Source organism: Triturus cristatus, chromosome 3_2 (assembly GCF_964204655.1).
Source record: "Triturus cristatus chromosome 3_2, aTriCri1.1, whole genome shotgun sequence".
Classification (NCBI taxonomy): Eukaryota; Metazoa; Chordata; class Amphibia; order Caudata; family Salamandridae; genus Triturus; species Triturus cristatus.
This window is the reverse complement of record NC_140584.1, coordinates 334732252-334754069: the sequence shown is the minus strand read 5'-3', so window position 1 is coordinate 334754069 and position 21818 is coordinate 334732252. Positions and strand designations below refer to the sequence as shown.

The 21818-nt window shown below is 41.1% G+C and overlaps 1 protein-coding gene across 2 annotated transcripts in view; it reads left to right on the top strand.

The window, feature by feature from the left end:
* The window catches only part of LDLRAP1 (low density lipoprotein receptor adaptor protein 1), a 224299-nt gene that overhangs the window by 108904 nt on the left and 93577 nt on the right, over window positions 1-21818 (top strand). For both annotated transcript variants that reach the window (XM_085647811.1, XM_085647810.1), the window contains exons 3-6: window positions 318-430; window positions 15732-15846; window positions 18733-18805; window positions 21472-21558. In XM_085647811.1, the coding sequence (XP_085503937.1) occupies window positions 318-430; window positions 15732-15846; window positions 18733-18805; window positions 21472-21558 (388 nt within the window). The remainder of the gene's footprint in view (window positions 1-317; window positions 431-15731; window positions 15847-18732; window positions 18806-21471; window positions 21559-21818) is intronic.

Here is a 21818-nt window from a genome sequence, read left to right as displayed (position 1 = left end):
TGCTATTGACCTTTATGCCTAAATTTTTTGAATTGTCATGGTGTGCCATATTGGTGTTTTCCAAAATGTACAATGATGTTAAATTTGCTGCAAGCCAACATGTGCTCAACATTTGAAAGATCTTTCTTCAAATTACAGAATTAAAGCTATCTGATCTAAAGAATATACACTTTAATTTATGAAATTTCTTCTATCACTACTCATGTGGTTTCAGATCACAAAGCATAATTAGTGGGCCAGCCATCAGTCGACTGGATAACCTCCTAATGGATGCTTATTAAACTTAAACCGTGTTCCCCCTCTATCTATTTTTGTAGGCTAAAGCTGGTGGAAAGAAACTACAGAAGGTTCTTTTAAAGGTGTCACCGAGAGGAATTATTCTGTATGACAGTGGAACTAATGAACTGATAGAAAACGTCACAATATACAGGTACGTATTTGTTCAATAAATATTGAGGCTCACTTTTGCCACTTTCTGTAATTTGACACTGTAAATGCATCCAATGTCATTGGCAACGGGCATGTTACTAATCTATAGGCATCTGACAATGGGTGCACATCCCTTGTATAACTAAATCTGGAAATGGGTGCATACATTTGTTTAGCAACTAAGCAGTCTCGCGTATAAACTGGTTTACTTCTAGAAAAAGGTTGCTTTTACCCAGGTGCAATCAAAGTATAGCATACAATTTGCATTTTAATGAAATGCCTTCAAATGGCAACTTTGCTTTTTAGTGTGATCTGTTTCTCATCAACATCCGCAGTGGTGATTTTTCGTGACCTGTTTAGTTCAGCTCCAAAGATTATTTCCTTTTATTAGGAGGGTGTAAGTAACATATTTGAGGCTTTAACCGGTATCCTGTTGCTTTATTGGATTACTAATGGAATCTGGCTAAAAGCCAATCCTTGCGACTGTCTTTGTGTCCCACTTTTTGTGAAGCAGCTACTTACCAGGACTTTACCAGATTATGGTTTTGGCTGCCTTGTTTATCACCCCATCCCAGATACAGAAGCAACAGCCCTGCACTTGGCATTTTTTGCAGCTTCAAGGGGCATATTTGACCCTTTTTGCCTCGGGATCCCTTGTACTTTTCACCTTGGTACTTGCACCCAGAGTCTGTGTGCAGAGCAGGGGTCCGTGTCCTCCGTTAATGCAAAGTAGTTTCATTGGGTGCACTTGGCAGATAATTTCGCACTTGGGCCATTAAAAGGAAGATGGAGCACTGGACAGCATCATAGTTCCATTTGTGTCCAGGCTCCTATGAACTAGAATGGTAATCATACCTTTATTCTACCACTGGTCCTTTGCAAGAGTGAAGGTTTGGACAATGATAGTGTTTTGACAATGTCCATGGTTTCATTAATTTTGCTCGAGGCAAAATTTGTCCAAAAGACAGATTTTTAACTTTGCAAGCATACTTTTTTAAAGTTTAAGATTGCTATATTAAAGAGAATCTAAAAGACAATACATCATATGAAGTCATTATAAATAATTCAAGCAATCTTGGAATGTGAAAGTTAAACAACCAATTTAAGAAATATGAAACTATACTCATATAAACTTGAAACCCCAATGCTTGAATTGAAAAATATTAGAAAAACAAATATTAGAAAAGAAAACCAAGGCATTTTAACGTTTCAAAATAAGAGGAAAAAAAAGCGATGGAATAAAGAACTGAAGAATGTAACTGGAGCATGCAATTGACAGCACTGTAAAAAGCTTAAGAACCATGTATAATCAGGGGGGATCAAATGTAATAGTGTTGGGTAAGGAGCTTGTCTGGATAAAAAGGATGTAAGTGGCGAACATAGCCAATCTTTTTCAATCATTAAAGATGGAGGTGGCTCGAAGTCTCTGACGAGCAGGTTCCACCAGCCAATAAAAGTAATCTTAGTAGTATATTTCCAATTTTAAGTGATTATTTGCAAAGGAGTTGTAATTAACAAGTCCAACTTCCCAACCATACATCAAGATTGCCAAATTGGAGAGTAACCTCCTTAAAAAAAAATGTTTTTTAAAAATTGAAACTATTGAAAGGTATGTTGTAAGACAGAATGTTCACTTTATTCCACAGAAGTAACTCATTGTTTAACCAAAGGACATTAAAAAAAAAAAAAGTGTAGGTCACTCCCCTCATAAGAAAATGACCATCATCGGAAAGCTTACATTTATGGAGACCCTTGGGAGTCAAGTACTATCCATTGTAGAAATATGAGTTGTACTTGCTGAACGGGAAGTAGTGTGTAACTTGGTCCATGTGGATCTCCAAATTTGAGGTGAAAATTCTCAGTGCAAATCCGCTTCCCTTTGTAGTTCTGTTGTAGATTTTGCTCTAGATATAGAAGTCAGATTCATATATACACACACGCACGAAGCTTTCTTATTTGAGAAAATCAGATGTGCAAGAGGAAATGTGTGTATGGGATACAGAGGTTGCTGATTGAGAGAAATGGAAGCGGAATCTTAAGTTGATATTGATTGGCATAATGAGGAGAAATTATATATTTTTGCGGAATTTCATGGAAGTGTAAGAGGAATCAGTTATGTGACCTATGTAATTCCTTTGTGTAGCCATCTTTCCAAGAAAAAAATGCTATTTTTTTTAATTCAATACTCTTGTTGTACCATATAGGAGTTTGCGCAGTAGTTTCTAAATGTGAATTAGAATTAATAATTGGATGTGTGGCAATAGAGTGTGAGGCTGTGTTCGGTGTGAGACCTTCGGGGTTGAGATATATAAACTGCTTCCCTGAATGAAAACTGTGTACTGAGCCTGCTCTAATTGACCCCCTCGACAGAGGTCGAGAGTAGGTGAAGGGGAATACCAAATGTTAAGTGTAACGGAGTGGTATAACCGAAGATTAGGGAAATTAACCAAACCATTATCCTTTGGTTGTTCAATCTTGCTAGTGAAGTTTGCGGCTTGCACTTGTTCCATTGGAATTTAGTCCAAGAACAAGTAATAGTTTTTTAAAATGCTAGCGGAAGTGCAATTGGTAGCATAGATAAACAAAAGTTTAATTATTGGTAACCTTAATCGTGGCTAATTTTTTCCACCCGGATAAATAACAGGACCAACCCTCAGCCAAACATAATTTTTGACAACATCGTTAAGATTTATTTTTCATAATTTCTTTATTAATTAGAAAAAAGAATACCAAGACATTCAATCCACTTAGAACTCCATGCAAAACCAGTATCTTCAAACCTATCTGGAAGACCATATTTATTCAGGGGCAAAACCTCACATTTATCTACATTACGTTTGTAACCGAAGACCCCGGAACATTCACTCAATGGAAAAAAAAAAACTCAGGGTGGTATTAGGATTAGGTACGTGTAGCAAAATATCAGCGTAAGCTGTGAATTTTATAACCATATCCTTAAAATGAACCTGTGAAATTAGCTGATCTATAAACCTTTTTATCCCCTAAATTATACTAAAGATTAAATAAAGCAAGGATTGGCATAAAGGGCAACCCTGTCTAGTCCCTCTCTGAAGAGAGCAATAATGGGACTGATAGCCGTTGACCCAAATGGAAGTCAAACTCGGAATAAAGCAGACCAATATTGAGGAATATGGGGACTAAAACCATCCTATTTTAGTGCACCAAACAAAATATCCCAGTTCACCTGATCAAATGCTTTTTCGGCGTCTAGACTAACTTAGAAGCCAAATTGTATAATGTTTAGGAAAGTTCTGAGATGTAACGTCCCTTCACGAACCCAGACTGATTAAAATATACTATATCCAGGATAATTTTATTAATGCATCATGCCAATATATTAGCTAAAAGCTTGCAGTCGATGTTGCTGTGAATTTTATAACCATATCCTTAAAATGAACCTGTGAAATTAGCTGATCTATAAACCTTTTTATCGCCTAAATTATACTAAAGATTAAATAAAGCAAGGATTGGCATAAAGGGCAACCCTGTCTAGTCCCTCTCTGAAGAGAGCAATAATGGGACTGATAGCCGTTGACCCAAATGGAAGTCAAACTCGGAATAAAGCAGACCAATATTGAGGAATATGGGGACTAAAACCATCCTATTTTAGTGCACCAAACAAAATATCCCAGTTCACCTGATCAAATGCTTTTTCGGCGTCTAGACTAACTTAGAAGCCAAATTGTATAATGTTTAGGAAAGTTCTGAGATGTAACGTCCCTTCACGAACCCAGACTGATTAAAATATACTATATCCAGGATAATTTTATTAATGCATCATGCCAATATATTAGCTAAAAGCTTGCAGTCGATGTTGCTTGAGATGGGTCTCGAACTACTACATTGAGAAGTCCTTTCCCTTCTGAAGTAAAGCATTGCCTGGGAAAATTAACCTTGTGCATGCACGTCATTTAAAAAGGTAATGAGTACGAACTTGGGAAATAATAGATGCTTAAAATGAGTATCTGAACAGAAAAGCCATCCAGCCCGGGAGCTTTGTGTTTTGGAAGGTGACCTGGCAATAATTCTTGCACTTTAAAGTGACGACAAATCGACATTCTGGTTTGGCAATTTAGGAATGGACTGGGGGAAAAAAGCATCCAATTGTTCCTCTCAAGGAGAGGACTCTGAAAATAGTTTAGAATCACTTACTTGTTTGACATCCCCCCCCCTCCCAAGTGTCTGTTATGGCTACTATCTTAGAATGTTGCTTCTTTATTTTAAGAATTAGCCAAAGACTCCTGCTTTGTTGTGACCTCCATACAATTTTGCATTACATTTTAAGCTGGATATCAAGCATGGTTTCTGGACTTTTTAAAATTATATTACAATTTTAGTTTTAATAAGTTTAGACAGTGTCGGATTAGATGAGAAGTATTCATGTTCTAAAGATTACATTTGTTTTAAGAGATGCTCCGAGTCTATTTTCCTTTTTGCGACATAATCTATTATAAAGCCCCTCGCAGTGGCTTTAAATGCATCCGTATAAATTAATTTTGTGTTAAGAAGATAGGTTAATCTTAAATTGGTGGAAATGTTTTGTAAACTGTTCCATCAAGTAAAATGGCATTAAATACGAGAATGTGATGCAGGAATAGGAGTATCCATCTACTATGACAGGAGCGTGATCAGAAATAAGTACAGAACCTATCTACGTGTCATAAATTGAACGACAGTGAGTAAAAAATATATATTGTCTATACTAAAATGTGAATTGTGAACCAGGGAGAAAAGGCTACATTCTAGTACACCAGTATAACAGGCTCTCCAATCATCGACTAACCCTCTGGAGGAAGCTTTCTGAAAGGTGTTTTTGCATTTTATTGGCGCTAAACCTAGCCAAACGTACGATCAAGAAAGGTATCCGTTAATTGGCTGCAATCGCCTCCCACTATAAGACTTTCTGATGTGCATTAGGATAAGTGTGGCAAAATGATTCCAAAATAACAAATCTAATCAATTTGGCCCGAAGACCTTACACAAGGAAAAGTGGGTATCCATCTTAATATTCAATAAAAGCCATTTTCCAGCATCTTTGACATTGCTCAACAGAGTACATAAGATTTGTGGAACAGTATTATAACATTTTTGTTATTTACAGCAGAGGAACAAAAAACATTCCCAACCCACAGTCTATGCAGAGAAGCTATGTCCTGTTCTTTAAGATTCATTCATTGTAATTAAGCAATTTTAAAATGTTAATCTTGATAGGTGAAATGACACCCTTTTGCTTAACATGATTGCGAAGTGCCTTAACATTCCAGGAGACAATACGTAAACTACTCGTAGGTAGGATTTAACGATTAAACATCAATCGGTACTAAACCTATAACAGCACTTAACCAGCAATAAAAAAAAAATAAACTGATGGAAACAAGACTGCACAAAGCTGTATGAGAAAGGAGGATAAATTATTAAAATAATAAGAGGAAGGATGAAAGAGCAGTAATAGGACTCCCCAGTTGCAAATAAAGAGAAAGGGTGACGAAAAGCCACAAGACTTTAGTAGTAGTGAAAGAACAAATCTAATGTTGGCGAAAGGGCGAGTGAGCAGGTTGGAGACCACTCCATTGGAGAACCCTGAGACAAAGAACAGGTAATGGAGCAACATTAAATGCAGAAATCTACGTAACGGAAAAAAATAAGACCATTAACGAGCTGCAAAAAAGGGAACTTACCAAACATTATGCGGGGATCATGTTGATGGGACACAACATTCACACTGGTACCAAAGGACACCAGACAGGATGTTTTGATCTATCAAACGGGGTAAGAGTTGGCACCTGCAAGAAAGGAGGAAAATTCCGCATTATCAATTATACAGTAACCATATTAGGATTTACTGACTTCCATATCTTTATGTATGTGGCTGAAGTTTAGTTCTACATGATCATGAAAAGTTGAATTGTCTTTGTAGGTAACCTTGAAGAAACAAATGGATGAATGCCATAGCAGGCATTCATAGATTCAAGTGCAAATCTGAGATCCAAGAATGCCTTCTGCCGAATATCTGTAGCCCTGACATCCTGACTGAATAAAATCTTTTGGCCAGACCAAAGTATTTGCTTGCTTTGTTTGGCTGCTGTAAGAACCTACATCCGATCTGAATATTGAAGAAAAGCAATAATTCCTCTTGGTCTGTTAGAATTCAAGAAATGTGAAGGGCCATTCCGGTGAGCCCTCTTGATAAGTTTGACTAAGCCTTGGAGGCCCATAAGTTTAGGGATGTAAAGCTTCAAAAATGTAATCCTGTCTGGCCCCTCAGAACCCTCCGATGTAACATAGATGTGCAAGTTATAAAACCTAGTACGTATTTCTAAATCTTCCGTTAACTTTTCTAATTGAGTCACCTCTTTCGTACGGAAATCAACTTCAGGAACCTCATCCTGTACATCACTAACTCACTCTTCAACCTCGAGTCTTGAGTCCACATGAGACCATTTCTCTATTTTCTGAAGCTAGTATGCATCATAAATGGTCTCCTATTTCTAATTTCATCCATAATATCTAATGTCCGAGGCAATGATTATTTAGTCGGAAAAGACTGATCTGTGTTTTTAAAAAAAAAAACAATCTTTGCCACCTGAGTCTTTGACCATTGGCAAAAAATATTAGAAGCCTGAAATTTGGATGAATGCGTGGATAATTATAACTATTTAAGACAAGAACTCTCATTAAATATACAGAGTGGCTGAAAGACCTGAGAGAATTCTGTAAATTATCAAGGATAACTCCAATTTAATAAAGACGGCCGTCAAATGATGTCCAAAGTGAGATTGGCGCACCAAACAAGTGTGACCTAATAAAAAAATAAATAAACTTAAAGCACCTGTGGAAAAACAAAAAAATATAGAAAATACTCAATTAAAAAAAAAGGTGAGAAAGCAGCCATTAAAGACCTCTTCCTAAACTCATTTGAGCCCAACGCTCTTTTCTGTGGGGGGAATGCTATCTGGAAGGTTACAAACAAGCAGCCGCAGCGAACTTGCGGCAGGCGTTGTGTTCTATTAACTAATTGACCATTACGAGGTCTATAAGATTGCCCCTCCGCTCTCTATAGCTTCCTCTGTCTTCCTGCATGACCAGAAAAGCGTTGGTTCTGATAGAAAGCTCCTCAGAGTGAATGAGTCCTTGGCACTTCGGGAGGATCCCGAAGAAGTGGCCATCTTGTATGGCTGCAACCCGTTCGTACAAATGTTTTTTTGTTTTTTTTTAAATATACTTTTAGAGTTTGACTGTTTGGTTGCAATTGCGTATTCCGATGGTCCCGAGATGGAAGGGGTCGCGTGGGAGGGGGTTGGACAGTTTAGTTTTTATTGCATCAATTTCTCTGAGAAGGACTTGCTTTCGCATTTGTGTAACATGTTGCTCCGGACATTTAAGGTTTGTCTGGTACTATTACCACAATGGCCTTTTAATAACGTTAGCTGTTTATTTACGTGTGTAACATTGTTTTGTGTATGCATTTAATGTTTATTCTCTGGTGTTTTATATGCAAACGTTTTTAGTAACCATGCTAATTAACTTTAAACTTCAGTTGGAGTAGCCACCAGAGTGTTACAGAAGGTAAATGACTTGTTCTAAGTGTGGGTATAAAAATGTCCCATTCGTTTATTTCCTACCCAATATAAGTTAAAGTATTCAAGGAAGGACGTTTATAAGTATGGCTAGAAAGAAGGGACGACTATAGGATAAAAGCAAGGTAGCTGGTGTCATACTGGATAAACCCTCAATTCTCCAATGATTTTTTTTCTTGAAACACTCCCTGCTCCTTTCACTTGTGCATCCCAGATGTGAATTGGAGTGCCCAAAGGGTTTTACTATACTATAGGTAATTGGGCAGATAATTTGCATTTGACAATATCTTGTGCAAGACCGTAAAGGCCAGAATGGATACTCTTTGGCAGGAGTCCCTCAATAGCTAGCTATTGAAAATCTGATCATTACTTGTCAGTTGTTTATACATTTGGTACTAGGAGGCACTCCTACCTAGGACTGCACCAAGTGAGTGGGTTTTTGTGAACTGTGACAAATCAATTTGTAGGGATTCAAGCCATAAAGGAGTGTCACTCTGACTCCCCAACTAAGGAACCCATTTGTTACATCCTAAATTCCACCATGGCTCTTCCTCCAAGCTCTGCATTTTCACAAAACCTCACTGTTATTATCACTCATTATAATCTTTTGCAATTATAAAGTAAACTTATGATCCATTTTTGCCACCTCCCCCACTTGTATGGAAGACCACAATTGTTTTCGTTAAAGCGAGAAACCCATCGCATTTCCCAATTTTGCTTTAAATGGAAGGTCCTTCCTAAAATTATTATTTTTTATTTTTTTTTTTCCTGCAAGATTAGACTAAAGGTAGTGCAGGCAGCTTTGCATAAATCCAGAATACATTCCTCAACCTCAGTGCTAGAATACCTTTTTAGGTACCCTTATCCTGGGGGGTAGTGCATGTAGGGGTGATTGGTATTCTTGGAGTCAGAAATTACTAAGCGAAGGGAAAGGAAGTAAAACTCCCAGACCTGCTTTTTCAACCCAAATCTGGCTTCCATTGTAACTTTAATCTAATTTTAACTGGACCATGCATATGATCAAACCAGACTTACTATAATTTGACCTGCCACGATCAACCTCCTGCAGAATTGATTTCTTGACCTTCTCTGAGCCCTGTTCCTTTTGGATTCAAAAGCCGAACGGAGCATGGCCCAGCATGTTCGAGTCTCTAGTAGATCTGGGAGCAGTTTGAAATATGTTAACTTATTGGTCTTCATACTTGCCACTTTTTTTTTGTGTGTCGTGCTGGATGGTTGGTTGTTCTGCTACAGTGTACTAAAAATCATAAAACGGAAAGTGAAATTGAGACCCGGAGGTGTCTCTAGAGGGGAGCCAGGTGCTGACTGTCCCAACGCAACTTGTTCAGTTCCCCTTCTGTTCCAACAGAACTGGTGAATGCCACAGACACCACCTTTCTACACACATTATTCCAACCCCCAGTTCACTTAAAAGAAACGTTTGTAATGAAATGCAAGCCTTCATGTTGACTTGATGTTGAAATATTACTTTGTATACGTCTACATAGATATATTAGAAAATGCATACAAATCCATATTTAAAAATGTTGAGTTTGTGTGTACACACGATTATGTATGACATTACTGTTTTCAGAAAGCATATTTCTCACTTGCATTAGGTGACAGTTTGAGGCCACGTCACCACATGTAGAGCAAGGCAGTAATTAATGCTCATGAAATGAAGTACCTGTCCATTAGTGCCTGCCTTTCCTGCAGTGTAATGTTCTACTAACTGACTTAAGAGCCATGGTGTGCACTCTGCAGCCTAGATGCAGAAATGGACACAAGCCACCATTACCTGGCCCTAAAAAGCCGGCATGAAAGATTCAAGGGAGAGGCGCTGCAGCCTATGGCACAGTTTGAAAAACTTTTTCCGTCTGACATCTAAAACTTCTACACAACCACAGTAATATCCTTTGTTGTGGGAGTGTTCTCAACTTTCGCTATCGATTGAGTAGCATGTTAGGATTGCACCTTGATGTTCCTTTACCCCAAGCAAACCTAACCTGGTGCGTCATTGTTATGCCAAATAGTTGTAGTTATGCATCTATTCTGAAATGCATTGAAGCAACCCCCCCTGCATTCCACAGCTACACAATTCTGGGAGGTACTGAACAGCACTTGAAGAAATAAAATCAAGGGCCTCCTTCAAAAAGTTAAACTTGCACTTTTTGTGTAAGTTTACAAGTGCTTGGTATTCACAAAGAAATTTACGAGTAGTCTCTCTACCAGTGTGGAGTCTCCGCGCATGAAAAGGTTGTCCTGGCCAGCATGTGTACGGCGCCTTGTTTGGACGGGCTTTTACAAACTAAACCGGCTCTGGCTTGTCAGTAATTTAATCACTACAGCTTTGTATAAAAATGTATCAATAGTTCAGAAAATACAATTTCGGAGTCTCCTGTGCAGTGGCTTTGCAGATGCTTGTAACGGTTGGACTGGACTGTGGCGGCACCCGTTCAGGTCATGGTGCCCATTTTTTTTCTGAGGGGCTGTTCTGCCCTACTGTGTGAGCTGCAAGTGCACCACAAGCAGCAGCCAATCAAGCTGTCACAGCTGGACAGCCTGGGCAGAGTGCGCATGCATAAAACATAACGGACCCCTGTCAGTGCAGTTCTAATCCTTTTGAAGTGCCAGCAAACATGGGAGGCTTCCCTGTAAAGTTACTGTGGTCCTTGCATTCGCGTCATGGGTATGTGCACTAACCAGTGAGGCCACTGTTGAGAGCCTTAACATCAGTGACTGCTGCAGCGAGCCATGCAGCGGTACAGAGTTGAAAATTAGCTGGCATTCGCGCCAAGAATTTTCAATTCTATTAAGGACATGGAGGCGAAGATTATGCTTCTTTTTCATTTACTGCAAACAGCAGCCAATGAGAATCATGGTAACATATAACACAACATTCCCAGAATGCTTAGTGTAAAACAATAACCATAGAGACTAGCTCTATATAACAGTCCTCAAACCGGAACACCTCCTCTTTCTTTGCCCAACGAGCAGAGTCCAAGTCCATTAGCAGAAGTCCGAAAAACAACGGCGACATATCCAAACCACTCCAGGAGGCTGGAACCACAGGAAACTTAGAACTGGAAAGTGAAGATCATGGAACCAACTCCTCCGAGGACCACACTCTGGTCTAATCTCCTTTCTGATCAGCGCCTGAAATATCCTACTCGTAATAATTGTCATCGACTGATAAATCAGGGTGGGTAACATGACCGTATGAATCATCACAAATATTCAGTTGTCCCGGGGCGGGATAATCTTCGCCTCCGTGTCCTTAATAGAATTGAAAATTCTTGGCGCGAATGCTAGCTAATTTTTTTTATTCTATTACAGGACTGGAGGCTTCAGATTATGCTAGTTTAATGCTTATGTAACACCACAGAGGCTACATCGCCTACAGGTTTATAATAAAACTACTTGGAAGTAGAGCTGGAAGACCAGTCGGCCGCTTTCATGATATCGTGTATACTGGTACCCAGCATGAATGACTTGGAGGCCATCGCACCTCTCACTGAATGTGCACCAAACAGAGTAACATCAATGCCTGCTTCTGACATAACAAATCTCAGCCATCTGGCAATAGTAGCACAAGTCACAGGTTTAAATGGTTTCTGTAAGGCAATAAGTAACCTGGTACAACCAGAAGGGCGAAGTGATCGTGTACAATCCTCGTATACCTTAAGACATTTGACCACAGTTTTTCATTCAAAGGAAACTCCTTGTAATCTATAGACCTGGAAAAAGTTTTAGTACGAGCAGTAATAACCAAGGACCTACCCTCAAATCCTACCCTCCAAATCAAGCACTTTAACATCTGACACCCTGCGGCAGGAGGATAAACATAACCGCATGGCAAGCTTAGCTGACAACTGCTTAAGAGATAATTCATTAGGCCATGCATCAAACCGAGTCAATACCTTTGAAACATCCCGCGAAGAAGTATACTTGGCCTTGGGTGGATTGGAGATGCGAATTCCTTTCAGAAGCTTATACACCACCAGATGCATGCCTACCGGCCTGCCATCCTGCTGCGAATGCCCTGCTGAAATGGCGGAACGAAAATTATTCACTGATCTGTAAGATAAACCTTCGGTGGCCTTTTGAGATAGAAAATTCAATATGTGAGAGATCGGCTTCCACGGGATCCAGGTTTCTCCAAGCGCCAGCCCAACCAGGCCTTCCAGGCAGATCCGTATCTTTCTGGTAGAAGGGGCCCAAGCTTGTTGAATGAAGCTGGAAGCTGGTTGAATAAAGCTGGAAGCTTGCTCCGAAATTCCTGGTAACAACCACTGTTGCCGCAAAGCCTCCAGGCCATCCGGGACAGCTGTCCCACTAAAACTAGTGGGTTGAGCTCTCCCTGAGGGTCCTGGAGTATCTGAGGGAAGCAAGGGAGGCGAAGCGGGCAGTCGCACACCATCTCCAGGAGAACTGGGAACCACGGCTGGGATTTCCAAATCTGAGTAATCAGCACAATCTCCGCTCCCTGCCAAGAAACCGTATTCGCCACCCGGGGTATCAGAACAAAGGGGGGAAATGCATACTGAAGATTCAGGGGCCAATCCTGAGTGAATGCATCTGTTGCTCTCTCCAAGATCCGGCCTCCAGCTGAACGCTTACAACTGACCATTCAGTCTGGAGGCAAAAAGATCCGTGTGGAAGGGGCCCCACAGCGATTGGAAACTTCATCCAGCTCTATTCCATTCAATCGCTGTAATCCTTCAAGTGGCGTGATTGACAATCCGCCACTGCATTGTCTCGCCCCGCAAGGTATTCCGCAACCACCGATATCTGATGCGCTAGGTAATAATGCCAAAAGTCTCTGGCTATCTCCGCCAACATCGGGGATCTGGTACCCTCTGCTTGTTGATATAGTGTACAGCTGAAATGTTGCCCATTCTCAACAGAATACAGCATGAAACCTTCCTGGGGAAGAGGGTGCGAATCGCAAACTAGCCCGCCAGGAGCTCGAGACAATTGATATGAAGTTCCAACTCCTGGCGAGACCACCTGCCTCCTGTTGTGACCTCCCTGCAGCTGGCTCCCCAGCCTGACCTGCTGGCATCCAATTCTATGATCACCTCTGGGTGAGATCTGAAGATAGCCTGACCGTTCCATGCCTCCACAAGGGTCAACCACCATTGGATTTCCACTCGGGCTTCCTCCGTGAGTGGGACAAGGTCTGAATAGGAGGCCCTCTGGAGATGTCTGATCTTAAGGCGCGATAGTGTAAAGGGCCTGGAAAATCGTTTGCAAGGAGGATGCGAATAGGCCCACCAGACGAGCGATCTCCCTCAGACATTACCTGCCTGTCCAGAGTCTTTCTCAATTCCTTCAGGTCCCTGATTTTCTGTTTGGGCAGAAGCGATTGTGCTGACTGCGTAGAACACAAATCCCAGGAATTCCACGGATTGCGTCGAGTGAGAACCGACTTCTCCCTGTTCACTACAAAGCCCAGACTCTCTAATGGTGAAATCGCTAGCTGCAAGTGAAGTGATGCTATGTGCGCTGATGAAGCCATAATCAGAATATCGTCGAGATAGATTATAAGACTTATACTCTGCTCCCCGAGATGCGCTACCGCCGGCTTCAGGAGTTTGGTGAAACACCACGGAGCCGAGGAAAGACCAAAAGGTAGGACCAAATATTCCAGGCGCGCGCCGAGCCAATGAAATTGTAGAAATTTGCGATTGGGGTGGGGGTGGGGGAATGGGCACCGTAAGGTATGCGTCTTTGAGATCGAGGCGGACTAGCCAATCTGCCCGCCTCAAGAGATCCGCCAGAAGATGGATACCCTCCATCTTGAAGTGACGGTAAATGACCAAGGAATTGAACCCCTTCAGGTTGAGAACCAGCCGGAACCCCCACCCTTTTTCTGTACGAGGAAACCGGTGCTGTAGAAGCCTATGGGACAGTCGTCCACGCAATAGGTCACCACGCGCTTCTTCAGCAGCTCGTCTAATTCTTGATCTATAAAATGCACGTCTTGTTGGGGAAAGAAATGGGGTGTTGGGAATTTACTCCTGAAAAGGAGTTAGATAAAAATCTATGCGAAAGCCTTGCACTGTTTGAAGCGTCCTGAGTAAGGGCCTGCCAATTGTGAAGAAAATATGGGTGATCCCTGGCCCTGGGTGGGGGGTGTAGAGTGGTGATCGTTTGGGCATGCGGCCATTTGGAAGCTTTGGCAGACTTGGATTTAGATTTACCCCCTGAAGAGGTAGACGCCTGTGGAGTATCTTGTTGCAACAGCCATGACGTTTGGCAAAAGTCTCCAGCTGCGCTGTTATAGGCTTTAAAATCAGGCATTGGCTGCGGCTTTAAGGTCCTAGGGACCGCCACCTCCACCGCCTTAGTGACGGAGTCTTGGACAGAGGCGTCTAACGCCTGCACAAGGTTGTCCTCTGAGAGGGGCATGCTCCTCCTCATAGTACCCATACTCCTCCTCAAAGTAGGCCCAGTCTTCCATGTCCACCAAGGGGAAGGTGACAAGTTAAGACCACTATAAAATGAATCCCAGGGGGGATTAGTCAAGGGGGAGCAACCCTGGTGCAAAAGTTACTTTCAAATGTAAAATAACTATGCGCCTCAGCAAAGCTGTAATTATTAACCCAAAGGGCAGTCAGAGCCTCAAAAGTTCTATCAGCCTGCACCCTGCTGGGGCCAGAAGTTTTATAGCCTGAAAAAGGCGTGATTACAGGGTACTAAGGAGGCAACAACCTGCAGCTCCGGCGCACGAGGGTCTAAGCGCGCAGAGGAAACTAAAGAAGGCGTCGCATAGCCCAAAAGGAGCCCAATTGGGCTACGCGATGCTCACCGACAGACTGCGGGCTTAAATTAGGGAAAGCACCGCCTGCCGGCGTTGGCGGCGAAAAACAAATGGACTTTGGGGAGCAGCGATCGGAAAGTGAGGCGTGTTTAGAATCGGAACCTCCACCTTCCGAACGGCTGCATAGGCGCGTGAGCACAGCACGGAGCGAGCAATCCACCCCAGCGCGCAGAGGCAAGCCAGCGGCAATAATCAAGGGTCAAATAATACAGGCTGCAAATAAACATAAATCATACAGACAAAGCAAGATAAAACGCAAGATGCAAATCGAGCACTTATCTCAGCAAAGAGCAGCAAAGAAAGAGGTGTTCCGGTTTGAGGACTGTTCTATAGAGCTAGTCTCTATGGTTATTATTTTTCCTGCACTAAGCATTCTGGGAATGTTGTGTTGTGTTGTTATCATTCTCATTGGCTTCTGTTTGTTTGCAGCAAATGAAAGAAGCATAATCTGAAGCCTCCGGTCCTGTAATGGAATTCTAGGCACGCACTTTTGCAACAGACACCCTTTATCATGCAGTCCGCTATAGGAAGTTTATTTGCGTGATATCTTTAACCATGTAATGATATGGGAATTTACTTAAAACTCGTTTAACCCACCATGCGTGATGCTTGGCGGGGCAGACTGAGGATCCGTGTACGAAGGGAGATGTGCACAGGGTACATTTGCACGATACTTTTGTTTCTGCTAGGCTAATTACATTCTGCCCAGTGGGACTGTTAATTGAGAATAACTACGTTTATTACCCCAATTACTTTATTTTCAATCCGTTCATGTCGAGATAGTATTTGCTTACATAACATTGTGATAGAAAAAACGATTTTAAACACCAGAAGGCTAATGCAACAGTTAATTTTTGTAAAAATGTTTTAACTTTCAGGATATCATATTGCACAGCAGATAAATATCACGACAAGGTGTTCGCATACATCGCACAAAGTCAGCAGAACGAAAATTTGGAATGCCATGCATTTCTCTGTACGAAACGGAAAGTGGTTGGTATACTGTTTTTATATATTTTTCTGAGTTCAATTGCACTTTTATTTTTATATGCAGTATATCAAGGGGTTTTGTATTCCTATTTAGTTTGTGCTGACTATTTGTTATACCTAATTTGTACTGTTTAGCTTTCTGGTGTGAATTTGGGTACTTTTTAAAAAAATTGGGGGTACCCGGAAATAATCTAAAGAGCGGTCCTAGTGATCCAACAAAACAATTTTACACACCCTTGTTTAGTTAGATATTTGGCATCGTGGCAGGGAGGAGCGAAACTCTCTAAGGTTCTGTCTTATTGATGCTTCCAATAAGATGAGAAAATGGGTGACCAGCCACATCTGATCGGAAGTTTGAGCTGTTTTCAACTTTGAAACTTGGCCTAAGCAATGTGAAAACATTTTTTTTTTGTCAGCATGTTTACTAGTCAAGTGGCAGCACTTTGTTTTGCTTGGTGCACGTTTTTTCCCAAGTGGGCTTGGGTGTATCCTCTGGTCTTCCATGATCTGAAAAGGCGATGAATGTTAGAAGCTGAAGTCTGACTCCTCGTGAAACAGCTGGGGCCGTGTTAGAGAAGGCGCAACAGGCTTTTTTCGCCTGCTTTGCACGCCACTCCGGGGCACTTTATTGAAGGGGCCACAAACTCTTTTGCTTTCCCTTCTATAATACCGATAGCACTGGTGCCCTTAAAGCGCCAGTGCTGTCTTCAGAAGGTGTTCCCTCATTTGCATATGTGTACCCTATGCAAATGAGGGAATTCCTTTAACTCTGTTCCCGCACCACATAGAGGCGCACTGACTGTGCGCCATTTAAAAGGTGGCATACTGTCAGAGCAGCCCTCATGGACCCCCAGGCATCCCTTTGTAGGCAGGTGCCAGCACACTTTTTGAAAGGTGCACCAGGCGCAAACAATCATGTGTAATACGGCCCCAGATGTGGTAGTTCATTTCAAAACCGCTTCTGGACCCTCCAGACTGAGGTTGTGAGGGAAGCTTGTTAGTTCGCTTCCATGGCATTGACTTTGATGGGCAGGCTACCCTGAAAACTATTGGTCCTTTCTTAATTAAGGGCATTCGGGGCAGCAGCCTCTGGCTCTGCCATACCACATTAGAATTACCCAGAACAGATCAAACAAACCCTTTACCGTAACACGCTTTTATTTGTCTGCAGTATGTTTGTTAACTACCAATATATCAAACTGTAATCTTGTAAAGCGCGGCTACTCACCTCCTGAGGGTCTCAAGGCACGAAGTGTGTGTGTGGGGGTGTGAGGTCTGCGTTTCAGTTGAAGAGCCGGGTCTTGAGGTCCTTCCTTAATTGTGGCTGCGATGGTGATGGCCCGATGAGCAGAGGCAGGGAGTTCCAGGTCTTTGCAGCAAGGTAGGAGAAGGATGTTCCTCCAGCTGTGGTTTTGAGGATCCGTGGGATGGTGGCCAGGGCCAATTGGGCAGAGCGACGATGTCTGGTGGGAGTGTAGGAGAGGCGGTTGAGGTCTGCGGGTCCAGCGTTGCGGATGGCTTTGTTGGCATTCATGGCACAGTTCTAATACTTCATATTAAAATTACTTCGTTTCCGAACCTTCTGATAAACCAACTGTTTAAATTAAACATTGTCTATAAGCTGTAAAGTAACTTATTTAAGCAGGAAATAATTAGAAACACAAGGCATTTTGAAATGTGTTTTCTATTCCCTGTGGCAAATGAATGCAGCTTTAAGGCAGTTATGAATAGGGCTCTGTTTAAGTGGAACATGTCAGCATGTAACATCGGATTTCCTGCAGGTAAAATGTTATGTAAGGCAAACAAGACATTCTACTGTTGTCTGGAAGGTCCAGTTCTTCGCACAAGCTGCATTTCTACAATGCATTAATTGTAGTTAGCGGTGTCTGTTTTCTGCACCTTTAAATGTAATTTTATTATAACACAAACTGTACATTATTGCAGCACACTTTTAATAATTATTGTAAATTAAAAACGCACATTCTATTAAGAGGAATCTAAACTAGTCAAATTATAACTTGTATTTTGTGCATGGTTAAAGGCTTTTGACTAGCTTAAGCCTTGTTTTCCGCACCAATTCCCTGCATGTCACGTTTGAAACCCAAGGCAGATTGTCATTAGTAATTTTCAGGATTCCTTCACCTTATAAAGCGGGCACATTTTACTACGTGTTATTTTCTTTGTGAAAACATTTCTGCAGCAGTTTTAAACTCATTCTAAGCTGCAACTCTAATATTGGTCTGCAAGTCCATTATATTAAGTTAGTTCCCACGTGTGTATTTAACTTTGTGAATAAGGCTCAACAGTTCTAGTTTAATTTGGGGGTTATTAGTTTCAGAGGTTCATGTTTGGTATTAAATATTACTCCTGTAAATAAGCAAGGTTTCTTTAAAGGGTGTAAATCCACTTTTTATATGAAAAAGGGACTATTGGGTTACACACTTGACTGTATTTTACTGATGTCCAGGCCCTCTAATCTTTAAATTTTTTAAAATCCTTTGTGTGAAGGAACAATTGAGCAAATGTCTGTTTACAGGTTAACACTACAAAGTCTCACTATGCGTTCTAGTTGAATGTCTTTACATGAGCAACCTAGGTCTCAAGCTGGTTCGCACTCCTACTAATGGTCATCTAATTTCTTTCTTTTTTAATTTCAAGATTTGTAATTATCACTCAATATAAGAGAATTAATTCTCCATTTCTCTGCATGAAGTTGGATGCCTGAAGAAACTGTTTTCTTTCAGAAAGGAATAACTGCAATTATGCCAATGCATAGATTTATTTTCATCTAAAACAAAATGGTAAAATAATGTTATTATAATTGTTAGTATGAATTGCATTGCCAACAAAGAATAAATATGTGAAAGTAAAGAACATTCTTTGTTTCAGGCTCAGGCAGTTACATTAACTGTAGCTCAAGCTTTCAAAGTAGCTTTTGAGTTCTGGCAAGTTTCAAGAGAAGGTGAGTGACATTTGGTTTTGTTACTCTAATTAGAAAAACCTAATGACAGTTTATGGAGCTTAAGATCTGATGGGGGTCAAATATTGATGTATTGGAGGAAAATCTTAACAATGCCTCATCTCTCCTCCAAAACAAAAGGCCAGATCTTTGTTCGTTTTTGTTTGAAGTTTATAGGCCCTTAATGTTCACTGATAACCCCTTTAATCATTTAGTAACATATTCATGATAATTCTCAGATGGCAGAGTGAAATCAGCCATTGAAAGGTACCCGTGGAACTCCTAACCCCGATTGGACTAATAACCAGTTTCAGATTCAGAACGGATGGCATGGTGTGCAAAATAATGACTGACTGGGATGCGGCCTGAGTAATTACCAGTGACTGATTAATTCAAGCATTCCATCAATCACTTTTTTTGTATACATTCTTAGTAACCCAGCAATAACCAGAATATTTTCCCTCTTACCATTGTAGGCCGTTATAGGGTCTTTGTGAGATTCCAATCTAGCATCATCTTGGTTGAGGGCATTCAGCCTTGAAGATTCTTTCCATTGTGCTTCTCTTATGCCCTACACCTTGACCTGAGAGCTGTGTAATTTTGCTAGAACGTCTCTGGTTTCCCTTCCTACTCCAATCTTTAGGCCTATTATGTGCATCCCGTTGAATGATCAGGATGTGTCATTGTCTGCCATTGCAAAAGCAGCATTTCATAATGGTTTCTAAATCGAATGTCATTATCCCGCACTCTTTTTGTCTTTTTGTCCGCAGGGAATCAACGCAGTCATACTACGACTGCGCTGTGATTCCGCATACCATTACTCCACAAGTCGTAACGACTTGCGGAGGGGGGGGGGGGGGGGGCTCTGGATGTTGGAATAGTATTTACTATTACAACTCAAGTCTGTGCCGACTTGCGGAGTAGTGGTATGCGGAATCGTAACGACCGCGTTATTTTCTGCGGGCAAAAAGTTTTGTGGTAAACGTTGTTTACCTTCTAAATCTGGTCCTTCTGGTTCCTTTTTCAGCCCTCTCGCCCTTATATTCTCAGTGTTTGCGCAATTTTCTAAGTCATCATAATTTAATTAAAGTGCTGTATGTCTCTAGAAGGGTTACTTGGGCACTAGTCATGTCTTGACGGATTCCAAATGTTGAATTCAGTTTTCCGCACTGAGAATTCTAGCTCCCACAGAGTCAAACTCTTAGAAAAAAAGTCATCAAAGCTACGTAATTATGAGAGAACAAAAGGCTTCACAAAACCCCTAAACTTTCCTTTAGTGCTGTATATAGTCCTTTGTCCCATCAGGAAACTATAATCCACGCCATTGATCAAGTGTGAACACAGGGACTGGCCCATTAAAGTAGTGGAAGTGAAAGCACTGATCAATGCTCCTTGTGTTCTTCTCCGTCAACTGTGCCACAGGTACTTCAGTGCACTATTTGTCATGAAAGTGATGCAAATGCTCTTGTGAAATGTGGCGAAATAACACCACTTTCAATACTAGGCCAAGGTGTATGATAACCAAAAACGACCCCTTACCTTTGGCTCTTTATTCAATATATACAAATGCTAGAATTCTGGTTGGGCCACTCCATTGTGAAGGTGTGGTAAGCGGCGGAAATTGTGTTTGCACTCCTTCGCCCACTGCCGCAGTCTCCTGCCAAATGTACTTTAAGTGAGTTGAGTGGCAGCAGGTTCTCTCGTCCCGCTCTTATCCCCTGCCCATCACCAGAAGGCATCAGTGAAACCATTTTCATTGGCTTCAGATGCTTTTTATTCAAAGTTTGTGGGGTTTTTTTTTGTACAGAACCTATGTGCTATGAAGCTGTCTTTGGATTAGTGAGCTAGTGAGGGTTTTTTGTTTTTGTTTCATACTGTGTTGTCTAGTATCACCTGAATGTATTTTCAGGTCCGTGCCCGCAGCAATTTTGGTGTATCATTTTCATTTTTGTAATAGACTGATTTGTCTTGGTTTTGTGTAAAATATTTGTCTAAAGGCGATAGTCTTTGTAACCTGTACACTTAATAGGAGTCTGAAAGGCATATAAGGATAGACAAATTGCACTGCTCTGAACTGTGGTTTTCTGTGCTCCTTTATAGCCTCCGCTGCTGTTAGACATCATGGTTAGTTTTCAATCTAACTTGGGTCTTGCATCCGTTTGAATATTACAGGCTTCCTGTTGGCGACACCAGCTCGCTTCGAAATTTCTGCAATCTCATTACTAGGCCAGTCCAGAGTTGATCACCTTTGTTCAATATTTATACCACTACTATGGGAGATGTTACTATTCCTGGTCTTGGCGTAAAATTTCAGACCTTCCGGTTTGTTCCTGTGATGTTTCTCTTGGACGCCCTTTACATTGTTATGATCTGCCCTAGATAATTTAAATAATTGCGTTTTATTCCTTTCTTTAAAACGTTTTTAGCTTGTTTTAATGCTGCAATTTTATCAGATTTTCATTTTTTTTCCTCCATTTTCTTTTTATTTGTAGAGGAGGGATGTCAATGATTGTTTATGTATTTTATATGTATACTTTTGTCATTATTCGATTTGTCAAGTTTTTACATACCTAATCTGTTAAAATGTAAGGATTGTTAATCCTAATATCCACCTTCCTTTTCAGAGTAGGTATAACAATCACAATGATTTTAACACTTTCTTTTAAAAGATAAACGGGCCAAGTCTGGTTCAGACGGCGAAGGTGCTAGTAGTTCCCAGTCCGACGGCTCTGCAAGTCTTACCAGTCTCAAAGGTGGTGAGTTTGAAAACCAGTTTTCTAAGGTTTGAAATCTTCCTAAAGTGTTTCACATGGTTTTGCTTGATGCAAAAGCTCATGCTCCGGTTATGGCTGGTGCTGTATGTTTCTGAAAAACGTGGTCTTGAAGTGGCCGGAACAAAAGTTTCACTCCATGCCCACCCCACTGGAGAGAAGGTTTAACTTGAGAAGGCAGGAAAAGGAGTTTTAAAGGGTCAATGTTGTCACATGGCTAATGAAGGCATTTCGATAAATTTGAG